This window comes from Jaculus jaculus, chromosome 13 (genome assembly GCF_020740685.1).
Source record: "Jaculus jaculus isolate mJacJac1 chromosome 13, mJacJac1.mat.Y.cur, whole genome shotgun sequence".
Taxonomy (NCBI): Eukaryota; Metazoa; Chordata; class Mammalia; order Rodentia; family Dipodidae; genus Jaculus; species Jaculus jaculus.
This window is the reverse complement of record NC_059114.1, coordinates 65,127,951-65,147,737: the sequence shown is the minus strand read 5'-3', so window position 1 is coordinate 65,147,737 and position 19,787 is coordinate 65,127,951. Positions and strand designations below refer to the sequence as shown.

At 37.0% G+C, this 19,787-nt stretch overlaps 1 protein-coding gene across 1 annotated transcript in view; it reads left to right on the top strand.

The window, feature by feature from the left end:
- The window catches only part of Ghr (growth hormone receptor), a 272,896-nt gene extending 254,150 nt beyond the window's left edge, over window positions 1-18,746 (top strand). The window contains exons 5-10 of the mRNA XM_045132800.1: window positions 599-771; window positions 5,646-5,824; window positions 8,172-8,337; window positions 11,352-11,442; window positions 15,620-15,689; window positions 15,856-18,746. Coding sequence (XP_044988735.1) covers window positions 599-771; window positions 5,646-5,824; window positions 8,172-8,337; window positions 11,352-11,442; window positions 15,620-15,689; window positions 15,856-16,827 — 1,651 coding nt within the window. The 3' untranslated portion in view covers window positions 16,828-18,746. The remainder of the gene's footprint in view (window positions 1-598; window positions 772-5,645; window positions 5,825-8,171; window positions 8,338-11,351; window positions 11,443-15,619; window positions 15,690-15,855) is intronic.
- Window positions 18,747-19,787: the final 1,041 nt, after the last annotated feature.

Here is a 19,787-nt window from a genome sequence, read left to right as displayed (position 1 = left end):
ACTAGCAATCAAATGAGCACAGAGTCCAAAGGGGTAATTTCTGAGTCTTCTTTGGGCCTGAAATGAGGAAGAACCTTTATAATTGTAGCCAGACCATGGCAGTGCTAGACGTTGTATTTCACTAGCATGGAAGACACCATCAGCATGCCGGCACAGTTTCTTCTGCCATGAATTAGAGGAAAAATCCTCCCAGGCCTGAAGATTCACAGTTCTCAGCATTCCGTATAATTTGAAGACTTGTCTCTACAGTGGTTTGTAGGGAAACACTTTGAAGTTATCCTTGTCCACAGAACCTTTACCCATCGGACAGGATAGTAAAGTATTCATTATACAATTGCTTAACTTTGCAGCTGGCACAGCCTAGACAGTGAGTAAATCAATGTTTTATCATAGGCAGAAATAGCAGATAGATTCCTGAAAGCATTCAAATAATAATGATACTGTCTACAAATGTGATACTTCTTGGAAATGGTGTTGCTAACATACAAAAGTTGTGTCATAAGATATTTGTGTGCTGGTGTACGTACAGTAGCTCACTTAGACCAAAGCTATACGATGGATTGAGAAATGGTTCATCCTGTATTACCCTCCATCTCAGGATTGCTCATGAATGGACCCAAGAATGGAAAGAGTGCCCTGATTATGTGTCTGCTGGAGAAAATAGCTGTTACTTTAACTCATCATATACCTCTATCTGGATCCCCTACTGCATCAAGCTAACTAGCAATGGTGGTACGGTGGATCAAAAATGTTTCACTGTTGATGAAATAGGTAAGTCACAGGTTGATTTTTTCTATTTTACATTACTTTAGACTAAATAGTAATCAAGTAGCAAGCTTTATAATGATGTGTTTAGATGCCTGAAATCTGTTTACAGAAGTTAGAATCAGCTGGTAAGCAAGAGGAAAAGGCAGATAGAAGTTACATTGATTCTAATATAAAGAAGTTTGGTGGTAAATGCTGTGAAGAAAAGAATATTGTAAAGAAAAGAACAGTTGTCTTCTTTAAGAATTCTCCACATGTGGATGAGATTCTTGTGCACAAATGAAGGGGCAAAGACAGTGTACTCTCACTATTGGATCTTCCCTTAATATTTGATGATTATTATATTCAACTCTTCTTTCAAATGTTGGGCTTTTACCCTTCATCATTGCTATAACCAAAGCTTAGATTTTCTTTAGCAGAACCATAATAACCACAGACATTTAGAAAACAGCCACAGTCAGTTTAAAATCACGTTTATAAGATCTCAGAACAAAGTTTGGAGAGAATCAGCTCAACAAACTAAGTCAAAGGTCCATGATAATTGCTTGCCTGTCCTGTGTTTATGAGGAACAAAATAAAACAAACAACTATAATTTGAATATACATGTTTATACTGTAGCAGTATAAACAGTGACGTGGAAAGAATCAAAGAAGGATTTCGAGTAGCTGGGCTTTGTGCCTCAGCATCTATCCACAAGAGCTCATTTGTTTCTTATAAGAATTCCTTGGGGCTGGGGAAATCGCTCAGTGGTTAAAGGTGCTTTAAAGGTGCTTGCTTTCAAAGCCTGCTGGACCCAGTTTAATTCCCTAGCCACTACATAAAGCTCAACAGATATCTATTTGCAATGGGATACAAACACACACACATAAGAAAAGCTTAAAAAATAATTATTGACCCTTCTAGACATATGGCACTTATGTGAGGTTTCATAGGCATCGGCACAGAAGACACCAAGAGAATGTAGGTGGATGATGTACACAGAAATAAGAACTATCTGAGAGTCTACCTTTAAGGGAAAAAAACTGTAGTAAGAATAACATATTGCCTGATTGTTTGTACAACCTACTTAGTACATGTCTGACCACTAGAAGAATAGCTGTGGAGCCAAAGCTAAGTTAATATATTCCAAGAGTACTGGTTTAAGGCCCATATACTAATCATGTCTCTACCAATAGTTAGCCCTACTCAGTTAGGTGGCTGACTTTTACTAGGCTTCTGCATAGATATTAGCTGTAGCATGACAAGAAATAGTCAAATAATGGAGTCAGGCAATTCAAAAATAATTACAGTGCAGTGTGCCACAAAAAAGTGTGAAAAATATGGTACTGGTGGTGTGTGGAATGCATAGTGATCAAGATGTTAGTGGAAGGTCTGAAAGATTGATTCTGACTGAGGGATGGTGGGGACTGTTACCAAAATTATGACAGTTCATTTGACTCATAAAGCATGAGTTAGCAGATGTGGCAGCTCCTGGACCATCCAGTCACTACTTAGTTCTAAAGGTGGCAAAGATTACAAAATGGTCAAGGATTCAAGAACAGTGGCACAGGACTATTGGACAGATAGGAAAATCATCAGTGTTTCTTCTGTGCCGCACAAGGGAAATGGGACGTGGTCGTACTACTGAGAGGTTTGTTTTGAGGGAAATGACTGAAGATGATGATAACTAACACGGACACTTATCATGTGTCATAATCATCATGTGAGATAGACAATACTATAATGCCTATTTTTATAGATGATGAAATTGAGACTCAGAATTGTTACATGACTAGCTCAAAGACAAAGACCTAGTAAGTTGGTCTTGGATTTAACCTAGGGAGTATAGCTCCAAAACCCATGCTCTTAATCTTAAGGCTATTGAATACTATTTACCATGTAACTAGGATCTTGAATAAATTTACCTTGCCAAGTGTGGTTAGTATATTCGATTATGACAGATTAAAGTAGAGAGCTTAGAAGACTGTGATGTCCACAATAAACAATGATGACAGGAAGATTTAGAACTGTACTACAGAAGTGAGGAAAGGAACTAAGAGTGAGGGAATAAATATTAAAGTAATGCTCATGTGTCTGGAGAAAGACACCAATGACCTGAAATCACAGTTGCCTTGTTATTACCCATAAATTCTTGCACCGCCTGAGCTGTCCTCTGGAATTAGTTAGAAATTTGATGTTCATTCACCTCATTCATCAGACTGCTATTGTGTCCTTCCCTTGTGCTGAAAAAGAAACTATCCACCTTGTAGGAGTTGATTCAAGTGAGGGTGGAAGGAAACAATGCAATGGAGAAATAGGAGGAGAACTGGAGTGTTGAAGAGACTGGAATTGGGTTTGGCTTCATTTAGACAGTCGAAATTGATGAAGAATGAGATAACCTGCTTGTGTGTTTCTTGGAGAAAGGCACTGTGGCAGGAGGATGCAGCAAGGGTGAGAATTCTGAGGATCACTCAGGAAACGTCAGGCAGCAGTGAAGCCAGCACAGGTTGATGGAGGAGAGTGGGAAGAGAGCAGATTTGAGATATTTGTAGCTTTTAAGCTATTATAGTGACTTTGGCTTCCACTTGGAGCAAGATTTTTAAATGATAACTATTATGTTCTAACATAATAAATAAGATTATGTTGAACCTGAGGGTTGTGTCAAGACTACACTGGAAGAAAAGGGAAAAAGACCTAAAGAGACGAACAGTAATGAGGCTAATGCACGGAGGAAATGATCATGGCTGGGCCAATTTATGGAGGGGCAGGCAGTGAGAAGTAGTTGGAATCTGGATGTTATCTTAAAAGTGCAACTGAGAATGTGTGGTACTGAGAAAAAGGTGACTCAGGATGAGCTCAGCATTTTTATTATGAGTAACTGGAAGGATAGAGCCAACACTGACAGAAATGGAGAAGACAAGAGAAAAACACCTAGCTATGGAAGCAAAGGAGCAGTTGTAAATATCTCATAGAAGTTGTCAGCTATAGTATGTTGGTGTGTGGTGTGTGCAGAAGTAAAGAAGATATGCTTTCATGCTGCGATCTGTTTACTCTAAGCCTTCTATCAATGGGCTCTATAAAATAGCCTTTACTTAAAGTGGGAGAGGAGAAACTTTGAGAAGCAATATGAGAGCTAAGTTTTAGGAAATTTTCCATCAAAATTATTTTAATAAGATTCAGGCATTGTGGCAAATTCCTTTAAACATAACAGTCAGGAGGCTGAGACAGAAGGATCACAAGTTTGACAGCCTAGGCTACAGAATGAGTATGTGATTGTGTTAAATTATAAAGGGGACTATAAGGGAGGAGGAAGAAATCTAAGAAGTAAAAAGGTGGGGAAGAGAGGGTAATGGAATGCATTGACAAGAAAACAGAAGGAGGAACCATTTGCAGCAAGAAGGGAGATCAGAAACAGAGTCAGTGAAGGATAGGAGAGGCAATGGGGAAAGGGAGTGGATAACAGCAAAGTATATTGACATATATGTCTGAAAATGTTATAATGAAATATATTATTTTATATGGTAACTTAAACTTAATTTTAAAATTATAAATAATAGATTATTACTTAAAGGGTTAATCTTCGGTTATCAGGATTTTTCAATCCTCAACAAATCTAGTAGCAAGGTACTACCAGTGTTATGCCAGCACATGTAGTTTGAGTAATTTTATATTTAATTTTGAAAATGTAGTCATTTGTGGATCTGACTAGTATTTAAAAACCACCATAAGATTCATTCCTACTCTAAAACAATACAAGGTCTTTTCTCTTCAACTCCTTGGAACTCCTGTAGCATACATGTATGGTCTTATCCCTAATGATCTCTAGGGATCCAGATTTTATAGCATTCAGGTAGCCATGCACACATGGTAGGAAATAATGTAAATTTTGCTCTGTATCTACAAGTGATTTCAAAAGACTTGGTAGTGAGAGCTAATGAGCAATACTTTTCTTAGGACTATTTAATGTACAAATTTAGCTGGAAATCCTAGCTTAGGCATCCATCCTTATATTCATCACCCTTTCGGAAACTCTGGTCTTTACAGCCCTAATAGTAAGGCTTCATGGATTTATTTAAGAATACAGAGTATATATGTAGAAACTGAGCAAGCTACTATTTCAAATTGTTCCCATGATAGTTAAGCAAAAAGAGGGGAAAGACTGACCATCACCAATTCAAGATGTCACATAATGCTTTCTTTTGCGTGTCCAAAGAAATGAAGGAGTGCAGCAAAGCTATGCAGCAGCCGCACAGGAGTCAGAGGGTGGCAGCAGTACCACCAGCTCACGTGAGACAAGGTCCTTCTAAAATGTCAGACACAGTTTAGAAGAAAAAAAAGATTTATCTACCTCAGGAAAAAAAAAAAAAAAAACCTGCATTTTAATCTTTCTAGTCAGGCATGGTGTTGTATACCTTTAAATCATAGCACTCCAGATTCTGAGGTAGGATGATGGAAGTGAGTTCAAGGCCAGCCTGGGAGCCAGAGTGAATTTATGTCATTTATGTCATCCTTGGCTAGAGTGAGACACTGCCTTAAAAAAAAAAAGTGGCATCTTTCTGACTCCCTGCTCCTTCAATTTGGAGTTTTTTTTGTGTTTTTTTTTTTTTTTTTTATCAAAATCTCAAAACGCAACTGCTGTTAAAACTAAAAGCAACATAATGAGTTTTCCAGTGAAGGTTACAGATTTAACAAGTGTATAGGGGAGTTAAAGGTTTTTAAAATGAAAATTAATCATTTTGAAGTAAGAAATGCTACTCTTAGGCAAGAGCTGCCATAATAGGAATATGAGAATTAAGTCTATGAGTAATCAACATGCACAGAGTAAAATGGTCTCTAGAGGAAAGCAGACCATTAAGATTAAGTGCCTCACTGGGCACTACTTTTCTTTTGAATTGCACAGTACAACCTGATCCACCCATTGCCCTGAACTGGACTTTACTGAACATCAGTTTGACTGGGATTCGTGGGGATATCCAAGTGAGATGGGAACCACCACCCAGTGCAGATGTTCAGAAGGGATGGATAATTCTGGAGTATGAACTTCAATACAAAGAACTCAATGAAACTCAGTGGAAAATGGTAAGATGTCACTCACTACATTGACTAAACTTTGACTTTCTTCTTTCTAATTTAACAATCACTCTCTCATTTTATAATTAAACTTCTTTTTTAAACATAATACCACATGCCCATGCTCCACAACTTATTGTTAGAGGAAAACTGATCTAATCAGTAAAATAACATCTTAAAATTTTCTAAGATACAGTTGCTTATATGGAAGCCTAGGAAGAAAAGAAAGCTGTTTCCTTCTTATCCCTGGTGTCCTATTTAAATGTAGAGCAAGATTATTGTGGACTGCCGCTCAGCTGTCTTTGAAGATGTAGTTAAACATGAGAAGGAATCATGATCGGGTCACCAGCAGATTGTGTCCAAATGCTTTCATTAACATGAGTTCTCAAGGGTCTCAGAAAGAGGGAAAGGGAGGTACTTTGTTTGTAGAGTTTTCAAAAATAAGTTTTGCTACGTACCTGAATCATGGTAATAGAGCAAGTTGGCCTCTGAACTTCCTTGCCAAGTGCATAAGAACTCACCACCTAGGTAAATTCTACATGGCACACAATAAGAAAGAAAACAGGATTATCATACCACTCCAAATACAACCAATTCTAAATCATTCTAACTACAACCACAGCCCTGGACAAGATAGTCAGTTTCTGGCCAGGTATTGACATTGTGCTGGGCAGTCTGGCAGGGCTCACTCCCCAAATTTTGAAATACAAGGCCCTATCCATTTAGTGAACCACTGAAATAGAAGCCTGTTTTTATCATTAGCAAAAAGTTAAGTCTGAGCCACTTTGAACAGTGACATAACTGGGCTTGAAGGTTCTGTTTGCCCAGTCATTTCAATTTAGAAATATGATGGTATAGAATATGGGTCAATCTTGGTGAGTTGCCCTTTTTGTTCTATTTTTTAATGAAATGTATAAATAATACTAATGACAATAGCAGATAAATTTAGACTTGTTCTAATAATGAAATACAGACTTTTAATAATGCTTTAAGAGGGCTGGAGAGATGGGCTAGTGGTTAAAGCATTTGCCTGAAAAACCTAAGAACCCACGTTCAACTCTCCAGATCCCACATAAGTCATAGGCACAAAGGTGAGATAGCACAAGGCCGCACATGCACACTAGGTGGCTCAAGCATCTGGAGTTCCATTGCAGTGGCTGAGGCCCTGGCACACCAATTCTCTCTCTCAAAAATAAATGAATAAATAAATAAATAAATAAATACTTTAAGAAAAAGTGATAAAATAAAATTTTTATTCATAATCCTGCTTTAATAAAAGTATTTAAGTATGCAAATATTGCCTAAAGTCAGAGACTAAAATAATAGATAAAATCCATGTCCTGTACACACAAGGAAAAGCAGTACATTGTGAGTAGAAGCCAGTGGAACTGAAATTTTGTTTCAGGGATTTTATTTACTGTGAAAATCCATGCTGCTGAAAAATTGAATGGTTCACATTTTCTATAAACAGGGACAGGTGTTCTACTCAATAATACATGAAAAGCACATTGAATACCAACTGCTTTGCTTATTTAGCTTAGAAGAAAACATCCTATGGAGTTGAATCTGCCTCTGATACCATATGTTGAAGAAAGTGATACTCTCACTACCCTCCCTGGGGAGGAAAAGAAATATCTTCTCCTTAAGAACTGTGAAACTCCAATTCTCAGTAACAGTGGTCTCCAGTGCCTTTCCTCTGAAGATTTCTGACTAGCAAACCACTTTGAGGTCGTTTTAAGGATTCTGGAACAAAGTAGATTAAGTACATAGCTGTTTCCAATGCAATTGTTTGACATTTCAATAAAAGTAACAATAGTATTTCTAGGACCCTTTCCATTCTATGATTATGAAATAGTTATTACACAGAATTTTTAAGGAATTCAGATATGTACTCTGCTTATGATTATATTTTAATTTGATGTGGAAATAAGTTTGTTTTTTGTCTATTCTAATACCTTCCTCTACACAAAATTGTTATGTTCCCAATAAATAGGTAACATATCTGTCATCTTTCTTATAATTCTTCTACGCTTCATAATAATTCTATTCTGATTTAATCTTAGTAGAGTATCTAATGGCATTATGCAAAGATATGGCTGTATTTCTTTAAGCAGATTCATCATATCTTTATGTTAAAATACATTTGAGGATCACTTTTCCTATAAAAAAGTGATTCCTTATAAAATTTGTTCCTGCCTCTTTTTTAAAAAAAAATAGCAAATTTCCTCCTTGCATTTTAAAGTATTAATCACTTTCTAGAAATTTATTTTGAGTACAAATGAGAAAACACGTAAAGGATTTGGATATTGAATTGCAGATGCTCAGGGCAGTAAGCTTTCCTGTTTTGTCTTGAAAGATGGACCCCGTCCTGTCAACCTCCGTTCCACTGTACTCGCTGAAACTGGATAAGGAATATGAAGTGCGTGTGAGATCCCGACAAAGAAACTCTGAAAAATATGGAGAGTTCAGCGAGGTGCTCTATGTAGCTCTTCCTCATGTGAGCGCCCTTGCCTGTGAGGAAGGTAAAGATAAACTAAGGGTGACTAGCAAGGCTTTCGGCAATGCAACAGCTGCTGCATGTCCACTACACAAGTCAAAATATGAGCATTAGGTATCAGGGAGAGACCCCCACAGTCAGTCACAATCTGTAGCAGGAGTTATGCATGGCAAAAGCAGCAGGGCTTAATGTCCAAGGTACTTAATATGGGGACAGTTCTGGGGAAGGTAAAAATTCAGACAAAGGAATATAGTGGTTACCCATGGAATGCAGAATTTTAGGCAATATTTCCTTATGTTGTGTCTTTCTTCATTTTTTTAAAACTTTCTACACTGCAGTTTTTAAAATGTATGTCCAAGAAAGCGTAGTTCTGTTGTTGCCTAGAGGGAGGAGAAAATCTGGTTGCTCACTGGTTTTAAAAAGTAAAGGTGTGGGGCTGGAGAGATAGCTTAGCAGTTAAGCTCTTGCCTGTGAAGCCCAAGGACCCAGGTTTAAGGCTCGATTCTCCAGGACCCATGTCAGCCAGAATCACAAAGGGGCACATGCGTCTGGAGTTCATTTGCAGTGGCTGGAGGCCCTGGCATGCCCATTCTCTCTATATATTGGCCTCTTTCTCTGTCTGTCACTCTCAAATAAATAAATAAAAATAAGCAATTTTTTTTTTAAAGTACAGGTGTGGTGCTTACTTAGGGGAAGACCCCATAAAATGAGATGTCAGTTGTACTCACAGACACATGGAACATTTGAGGATTGTGTGCAGAGAACCACAAAGATTACTGAAGCCTTTAAAATGATACTTAGAGAATTTATAATAAAATGATTAAAACTTTTAGAAACAAAAATAAAGAAGGATGGTTAATACAGGTAGTAAGTGTGTAGTGTTACCAATCCTAAATGGAAATGGCTATTGTCTTTCTCTGTTGAACGCGTTTATGTAGCCTATGAGGATGAGGTTTTAAATAAACATTCATGATACAGAGAAGATAGATTTGGATTTCCACATGTGTTATTCAGGTGCAAGGTCACTAAATAGCACAAAGATGAAAACTCCTTATAGGACCATGTTTTCTTTTCTTTCTTTCTTTCTTTCTTTCTTTCTTTCTTTCTTTCTTTCTTTCTTTCTTTTTTTCTTTCTTTCTTTCTTTCTTTCTTTCTTTTTTTTGTTTGTTTTTTTCAAGATATGGTATCACTCTAGCTCAGGCTGACCTGGAATTCACTATGTAGTCTCAGCGTGGCCTCAAACTCATGGTGATCCTCCTACCTCTGCCTCCCAAGTGCTGGGATTAAAGGTGTGTACCACCACACCTGGCTAAGACCACCTTTTCTGAACACTAACTGGCTTCTTGTTTTTAAACAGAATTTCACATAATGTAGTTATTGTTTACAATCTAGAATTCCTGGAGATGGAAATATGGCTCAACAGTCAAAAGTGCTTCTTTGCAAAGTTTGCCAGTCCTGGTTCAATTCTAGGCATCCACATAAGCCAGCCACAAAAAGTGGTGCAAGCAGCTAGTTTTCCTATGTAATAGCAAGAAGCTGGGTGTGCACATGCACACACACACACACACACACACACACACACACACACACATGCAAATAAAAATATTTTTTTAAATGTGTGTGTGTGTGTGTGTGTGTGTGTGTGTGTGCATGTAATTTGGGCTGGGAAGGTTGCTTGGTGGCTAAGGTGGTTAAAGGCACTTGCTTACAAAACCCACTGTCCCATATTCAATTCTCCAGTACCCAAGTAAAGCCAGATGTACAAAGTGGCACATATGGAGTTTGATTGAAGCAGCAAGAGGTTCTGGTCTGCATTGCCTCATTAATTCTCTCTTAAAAATAAATAAAACCATTTTTGAAAAAATCTACAATTGCCATACGCCCTTTAAGCTTGATATGATAGCATTTAATTCTTTGAGCAGTTTTTTTAACTGGATTTTCCCTATTAAGAAAATGTAAAGCTCCACATTATTATCTTGCTAAATATAACACGTAATAAAATTACAGATGCCACAAAGTCCAAAATAATACTCTATTCTTACTAATTTATAAAAAAAAAAACTGACCATATCTCTCTGAAGGGTTTTATAACCTATTAAATCAGAAACATGCATAACAGTATAAAAAGCAACATAAGTAAATTCCACTTGTCTTTCTTATTGAAAAAGTGTTTAGCAGACTGGAGAGATGGCTCAGCATTTAAGACACTTGCCTGCAAGGACCAACAACCTGAGTTTGATTCTCCATTATCTACCTAAAGCCAGATTTACAAAGAGGCACATGCATCTGGAGTTTGCAGTGGCTAGAGGCCCTGGTGTGCCCTTTCTGTCTGTCTCTCTGCTTGCAAATAAGTAAATAAATTATGTTTTTAAAAAGTGTTTAGCTTGTGCCTTCCTGTTAATAGTACCAAGAACCAACTGCAAGATCACTGGAGACACTTAAGGGAATGGCTGGAAGCTTCACAAATGAGTTATCCAAAGGCTCACACAAAGTTATTAAAATCTGAAGCAAATATAATTTGTAGTATATGGACATATGACTACGCCTTTTAAACCTCTAAAAATGTGTGTTCTACATGTCTGTGTCCATAGTTGCTAAGTAAAACTTTATCCTGTATTTCTGGTAACACCTCAGTTTAGAAGCTAAAAGATATCACTACCTCTTAAAAACATCAATTTACCATTGTTTAGTTAGGTTTAATAAACAACAGGCTTTTTCCTAGAGTTGAATATCTTAATGATACATATACGATGCTTCAATCCATTTATTTTTTCACACTGTATTTAAACTACATTTCTTGTTGTTTAAGGGATTTTTTAATGTGAAAAAGGTTTGAACAGTGAGAAGAGGTGTTATGGTTTTTGAAAAGAAAACATTCTAAATCATTCTATTCTGTTTCCATGGTTTTCAAGCAAGATCACTGACTTTACCAGATTAATTCAAATTAGCATATATTTTTACATGGAAAAGAATAGTGAAATGTAAAACTTTGATTCAATTATTTATAATATGTTAGTGAAATATTCTTTCATCTTTCAGATATTCAGTTTCCATGGTTCTTAATTATCATCTTTGGAATATTTGGACTAACAGTGATACTGTTTGGAGTCATACTTTCTAAACAGCAAAGGTAGGTGTGAAATAGTCTCCTTATTATGTTCTTGCAAGTTGTTTAGTTTCCATGGTACTTTTTTTCTTGGTATTTTCTCTTTCACATTAAAGATGGGAATTTTAATTAGTCCAAATAACCTTAATTTTCTGCTATATATTTCCCACATCTAGGAAAAGTAACTTGTATTCATCTTAGAAAACTTATAGTTTAAATCAAGCAGATGTAAAAGGATGCTAAGAAACAGCCTAGTAACTGTGCACATATTGTGATAAGGTATCTCCTTATTTACTGAGCTGCCTTCAAGTTCTTCAAGTTCATCCATTCACTCCAGGATATCAAGGCATCAATGGACTTTTGGCTATATCTTAGGGTGCATTGAAACCTTCCAAACACTTCTTTCTAATAAACTTTTTTGAAGCTTCATATGATGGTGATTTTAAACAAACTTGGGTGTCAGTTCAAATATTTGGATATTTATAATTTGGCATTTCATCTGTATTTATAAACAGACCTTACATTTTTTATGATTTTTTAAGAAAATCCATTTTATATCATCTCAGGTTCTAGAGAGATGGGTACAGGATTCAACACTCTAGTATTTAATCTTGTTTGTATCTGCTCTGAGCTTGTAACCTCTTTAGTTTTCCACATTAAAAAAATTATTTGAGAGAGAAAGAGTGGAAGAGGCAGAGAGAAAAATAGAATGGGTGTGCCAGGGCCTCTAGCCACTGCAAATGAACTCAAGAGGCAGGCACCCCCTTGTGCATCTGGCTTAGGTGGGTCCTTAGGCTTCACAGGTAAATGCCTGAACCACTAAGTCATTTCCCCAGCCCCACCTTTTTATTTATTTGCATGAGAGAGAGAGAGAGAGAGAGAGAGAGAGAGAGAGAGAGAGAGAGAGAGAGAGAGAGAATGTGTATATATGGGTGTACCAGGGTCTTTTGTTACTGTGCCACTTTGTAAATCTGGCTTTATATGGGTACAGGGGAATCAAACCCAGGCCACCAGGCTTTACAATCAAGTGTCTTTAGCCATTAACCACTAAGCCATCTCTCTATCCATTTCCACATTTTTATGAATAATATGATCTTGGAAATCACCTTGAGTTATTAGGTACTATTGTTCTATTTTTCTTCTTTAAAGAAACTCAGTCCTCACTACTAGAAATGTGTGAAATAAAGTGGATGAAAAATTGTTATACATTTCTCATTATTTACATTTAAGGTATTTTAAAAGTTTCATCAGACAATTATAAACCCTTTCTAAAACTAGAATGATTGCCAATGTTAAGTTTCCTGAGACTCACTTGATTTTTGCACAAGTCTTATTTCTTGGGAAATACCACATTTGAGGCAGCCATGACAGTTGATTACCCTGTATAGAACTGTGAATAGGTTCTTCTGCTGAAGTCAAAAGGCATCTGTAAATCAAAATTGTATCTACTTACCTATACAGTATAGGTTTTTATTTAGTATTTTTAAGGTAGTCTAGCATATGAAAACCTCAAAAGAGAATTTTATTAAAATAAATTTATGTAATGGAAACTGGGTGTGATGGCACATGTTTTTAGTCCCTGCACTTGGGAGTCAGAGGTAGGAGGATTACTGTGAGCTCAAAGACAGCCTGGTGCTACAGAGTGAGTTCCAGGTAAGTCTGAGCCAAAGTGAGACTCTGCCTTGAAAAGAAGTAGAGTAGTTCATGTAATCCTTGCATTTCAAAATGCCAAGCATATTGGAAGTCTCCAACTGAATGCAGAATTGGTTATTTTCAACAGGGAATTATCTTCAAGTGTATAATGTAAAGGGGTTGGGGGAGAAAACTTGCTGTACCACTTCATTTTGCCCTTAGCTTTCCAGCTACATTTCTGTTTTACAAAAACAACTTCTGTAATTGTGACAACACAATTTTCAATTGTTTGAGGAAAAATTTATGTTTGGGGTATTTTAAGCAATATTAATTCAAGAGCCAAACCATTCTGTTCTTTGATTTGAGCTCATTGATCTACACAGCTCTCCCATTTTGAGAAGGACATACAAGCTCCATTTTTATCACCATCACAATTCCTGGTTTTGTGTCAGTATCATTTACCACCATTGTACAATAGCATTATAACCCTGCTGCTTCTTTTACTTGCAAAACCAGCTTGTACCTTCGGTGTTTGAGGTCCTGCCACTGTAGCATCAGGTCACCACTAACATTTGCCAAAATAGATCATGCTTTTCAAAAAGGGAGGGGTAAGCCGGTCGTGGTGGCGCACGCCTTGAATATCAGCACTCAGGGAGGCAGAGGTAGGAGGATTGCCATGAGTTCAAGGCCACCCTGAGATAATAGAGTTAATTCCAGGTCAGCCTGGACCAGAGTGAGACCCTACCTCAAAAAACCAAAATAAAATAATATAAAATAAAATAAAATAAAATAAAATAAAATAAAATAAAGGGAGAGGTACATGTAGCAAAATCAAAAACTACACATTTAAGATTTTCTTGCTTACTATTTTATAGTTACTTTGCATTGTTTCTGTCTTTTAAAACTTGAAGTATACATTTAGAGATGAAGAATTCAATAAAAGCAGCATGACAGAGGGGAAAGAGCCTGGCTTTCAGTCAGGTACTGGTATTAAGCAGCAGCTATGCCAAGTATTAATGCATGAGTTGAGCCTGTGTCTTAATATTTTCAATCTCTGCACAGATGATATGATCATCTGCCTCCTTACTGCTTATAAGGGTAAGATGTAATGTTTAATGTATTATTTCAATGATCAGCCTTATTTATAGTCGTATGGTAAGATTTTAGGTTTTAGGGGTAATATGTTGCCATCAAAACTACTCAGCTCACTAATATGGTATGGAAGTAGCCCAAGCCAATATATAAATGAATGGACATGGTTGTGTTCCAATAAAAGCTTGTTTACAAATGCATATGCCAGGCTGTAATCTACTGCAAAGTATATTTCACATGTCTGGCTCCTCAGAAGCATTCAAAATGACAGGAAATACTATAAATATTTTATAATATTCATATTTGTATATAATATTTAACAGTACATTTATCTTAACACTTGCTCCAAGAGTAAGCATGGTGGATGTTTCTCAAAGCAACTTCTATTAAAATTCCAGGTAGAAATACTGAGCGAAAGTATTCTTAACTACATAAACCATACATTTACATGGAATGGAACAGCAACAAAGGTCCACAAGTCAGGTCACTCTGTCTGATCAACACTGGGATTTCTAAATACTGAGGAGGTTTGTTAACCATAAAATGAATTGGTTAACATAGGTAGTCCTATGTTTTTATTCTAATGCTGTTGTATTTGCATGTCTTGTTTTCTTTTGGTCTAGTAGTATTTGTTTGTGGTACTGGAATCAAGTTCAGGGGCTTGCTTGACCACTAAGCAATATCATCAGCTCCCCAGTACTGGTTTTAAGACATGAACTTCAGCTATACTACTAACAAAATAGATGATTTATTCAAGAAGTGTTTATTGAGTACTTTACATACGCCAGGAGTTATGTTAAGTCCTAGAGATTCAACAAGGCACAAAAATAGGCAGAATCAGCATTGAAATGAATTACAATAAAAAATAATTGCAATATTTGGAAGAGAAAAGGCATATGCATCATAGAATTTTGTGTATATTAGTCCATCCTGATTGGTGAGATATATTTCAAATTAGTCATTCCTATCTGAAATAGCTCCTGAAATAATATTCATCTTACCTAACCTACCTCAGCCCGCTCTTCTTCAAGGACACAAGTAACTTTGGCTCCATGTGGAATAGCTTCTTTTTTTTCTTTTATTTTCTCTGCCATTTATTGATGTAAATTTAAATTGCCTTCTTTATAAATGACATGGAAATTGGGTTTAGACAGGATTAAATTTCTTACTGCCAAATACTAAAATTAGTAACCAACAAAAAGCATTAAGCAAGAAAAGGTTATAGGAAAGTCACATCTTATCTAAATGGTCTTCACATGAAAGTTTTTGTTGATGTGAGATTTTTCTTCCACAGTTTTTTTTGGGGGGGGGTCATCTCCTGTTTAATATTTTCCCTCACTTTCTCATGTTCCACTTACATGAAACGTAAGAATATTTTCAGTAAGTACTACTACTGTCTTTATTTCATTTCTCTGTTAAAGTAAGAGAATTTGTAACTTTTAAGATACGACAAACCAAACTTTCATTTGTTTTCAAGGATTAAGATGCTTATTTTACCACCAGTTCCAGTTCCAAAGATTAAAGGAATTGATCCAGATCTTCTCAAGGTAATTAATAAATCTATCCTAAGATAGTTCTCATTAAGCAATAGCTAAAGAATATTGTCATCGGTTGAGATACTTTCAGCAAGTTCAATTCAAATGATTTAAACTTATTTAATCATTGTGAGTCTATTTTCATAGAGCTTTGTGTTTTCATTTTCTTGTTTCCTAGGAAGGGAAATTAGAAGAAGTGAATACAATCTTGGCCATTCATGATAACTACAAGCCTGAGTTCTACAATGATGACTCTTGGGTTGAGTTTATTGAACTAGACATTGATGACCCTGATGAAAAGACTGAAGGCTCTGACACGGACAGACTTCTCAACAATGACCATCAGAGATCACTTAACATCCTTGGGGCCAAGGATGATGATTCTGGGCGTACCAGCTGTTATGACCCTGACATTCTGGAAACTGATTTCCCAGCCAGTGACATGTGTGATGGTGCCTCAGGGGTTGCTCAGCCACAGAGGTTAAAAGGGGAAGTTGATCTCTTGTGCCTTGATCAGAAAAATCAAAATAACCTACCTTATGATGCTTCTCCTGCCACTCAGCAGCCCAGCACTACCCTAACAGAGGAAGACAAACCACAACCACTTCTTACTAGTGAAACAGAGTCAACCCACCAACTTGCCTCCATGCAGATCAGCAGTCCTAGTTCCCTGGCCAACATCGACTTTTATGCCCAAGTAAGTGACATTACACCAGCAGGGAGTGTAGTCCTTTCCCCAGGCCAAAAGAGCAAGGCAGGGATGCCCCCATGCGACATCATGCATCCAGAAGTGATTTCAGTCTGCCAAGCCAATTACAACCTGGACAGTGCCTACTTCTGTGAGGCAGATGCCAAAAAGTGCATTGCTGTGGCCCCTCACATGGAAGCCAAGTCCAATGTAGAGCCCAGCTTTAACCAGGAGGACATTTACCTCACCACAGAAAGCCTTACCACGACTGCAGGGAGGCCTGCCACAGCAGAGCTTGCTCTCAGTGCTGAGATGCCTGTCCCAGACTACACTTCCATTCACATCGTGCAGTCTCCACAGGGCCTCATACTCAATGCAACTGCACTGCCCTTGCCTGACAAAGAGTTCCTCTCATCTTGTGGCTATGTGAGCACAGACCAACTGAACAAAATCATGCAGTAGTCTCTCTTCAGTATCCCAAGAGCAACATCTAATGCTTAAACCAAAACCGTGTTTAAAAGCTTTGTTGGGAGAGTATGAGGGTGGGTGTGGATCCTCAATGCCTTTGCCTGAAAAGCTGACATATAATATTAAAGTGAAAGAATTAATAAGAATGTGTAATCAAATAGCTCCTCCCATTGTGAACTGTAAATATTTTAAAGGACTGTCTCAAAGACTGTTTCGTGACAGTGATTGTCTCATTGTGGGGTGTTAATTTTGTGATACTAGACATTAAATGGTTATGGTTTTTACTGTATTGTAAATCATGCTTTTCTAAAAAGCCAAGCAATCAAGTGGCATTTGCAGTCAGGAAACTGAATGCAAATTATAGCACAAGCTAATTTTTTTTTTCTTTTTTAAATAATAGGGAACTAAAACTCCTAAGTGAAAAGGCAAAACTAGTTTGGATATGGAAAACATTTATTTTCACATAAAATTGATAAAGATATTTTTAATAATTTACACTTCAAGCACGGCTGTTTTGTAATACAGTACACACTGTGCTGTGGTTCACAATGATGCACCTAAGGAACGCAGCAGCACAGTTGATTTAGTGCTCTGCTCAGTGCATCTAGAGGAAAGCAAACCAGTTAGTTTTTTACAAGACCCTTTTATACCTACCAAAACATCTTAAGCAAGTCTAAAATGTCTAATAACCTGCATTATTGGAACGTATTCATTTTAAATTTTTAAACAAATATTTTTAATTTAAGACTATAGCATTTCTACACAGATCAACATACCACATACCAAAAAATAACAAGTAAAGAACTTTCTTTACCATATTTCAGTTCACGTCAGAGAGCTACATGCTAAGAGAAGTAGAAGTTACACCTGGTGGCAACTAGCCAGGATGCTGTCGCAGCGCACAGTGGAGGGCTTAGAGACACACATCATGGCAAAGAAGGCTCTCTCACCTCTGCAGCTGCGCCTCTTCAAACACAGCTTGGTTTCATTTCATAATTGCATAAGAAGGAAGAGGTACAAGGAGCATTTTGTAAGTTGAAGCAGATCGAATGAAGTTAAGCAAATAATGGAACAGGAAGTCCAAGACATGGGTCTTTGTTTCACAGCCTGTGGCCAGGCACATACTCATGTTAGTAGTAACAAGGAACAAAAGAAATGTAGTTTTTCATTGCACAATATAACTTAAAATTAAGTAAATCAGGAGCAGAAACTTATTCATCAAACTTTTTACAGGATTTATTTTAAGTAAAAGTGTCTGATCATTTATTTATTTCTCTTCTGAGAAGATTGACCTCAAACTAGGGTGTCAAAAAGAAAAAAAAATTCAAGGCATCCAAGTAATGTATACATTACATTTTGATTCTTTAATAACTTAAAATTCTTTGGGATAGATCTTGTAAGGATTTATGAAAGATAAGAATTCCACCCCCCAAAGAATACTTTTTATTTAAATATTAAAACAGCAACTCAAAACTTTATAAAGTTACCTTTCACTCTAACAGTGTTTGACATTTTACTCAAAAGTAAATTGCAAGAAAGACAGTGAAAAAAAATCTGGAATTGGGTGTTTAAAGTTCAAATTAATTTGTAATGGATTTTCTGCTACCTTGCTGCTATGGTTTAAAGAGCTACATTTTTTAGCTTCATGTAAAATATTGTCAGTTTAGAGCCTATTTCAACTTAAATATGTGTGTTTGGAAGAACTATCTTACCATTTCACAATGGGCTGACCACGTTCCTATAGCCAAAAATAGCTAAATACCTCAATCAGTCTCAGAATGTCATTTTGGTACTTTGCTGGCCACACAAGCCATTATTCACTAGTATGACTAGTTGTGTCCTGCATCTATATTTAACTTTCTTTATGTCTGTGGATTTTTCCCTTTAAAGTTTAATAAATTTATTTTCTTGGATTCCTGATTATGTGTTATTGCTAACCCATCCTAACCCAGACTGTATACTGATTCCTGCATATTGTAAGGCATTTACCAATTAGCTGAAACACACCAGCAGTAGTGTGGAGGTTGTTATTACTCTGTGGACTATAACGAAGTGGGGGAAAGGGCTCTCTGCCTCTATTTTTAGGGAGACAGGAGGCCAGTTCAGAAATATCTGAGCTGCTTAGGCTATGCCTTCTCCTCAGGTGGGGACATCACGTGGGCAGAGGCTCATAGAGTCTTGCCTTGTCATAAAAGTTAGATGGTGCATCCAAATTGCTGTGTGATTTGTGGGACATGAAGAAGGGTGCCTTTGCATTATCTTTAGCAGGATACCTGGAAAGACCTGAGAAGCACCTCTCTCCTCCACCATCCACAAATTGATTGACATAAGTAAATTTGCAGGACTAACTCCTTGTTATCATGAGAAGCACATAATGCATTTTATCATTGTCTGACAGAAGCAACCTAATGGAACCAGATTTAATTTGGCTTATAGTTTAAAATGTACCATTAATCCAAGATGGGGAAGGCATATTAACTGGGTGGCTCAGCCTGTGGCAGTGAGAGTTTACATCATGGATCATCACAACTTGTAGATAAGGAAACAGAAAGCTCTAGCTAGAATCAGAAGCAAATGTAACCTTCAAGACCCAATGCTAGTCACCCACATCTACACATAGGCTGTGTGACACAAAGACTCCACAAACTCCCAAAACAATGCCACCAGTTCAGGACCAAGTTTCAGACATGTGAACCTATGGGTGACATTTCATATTCAAACCATTACATTCACTTCCTTCTGGGAAGCTGGTTAGGTAGTTTGTGGAGGTTGAGAAGCACTGATTCCTGGCTCAGGGCTTCAGGTAGGATAACTACTGAATCACCATCCCTCCTGCAGACATTAAGTCCTAGAAGATGGGAGGCTGATAATGGCATTGTTAAACTATCCAACAGTTATTTACACTTAATCAACCTAAATGCAAACCACTACAACCATTCAAAGTACTTGAGGGT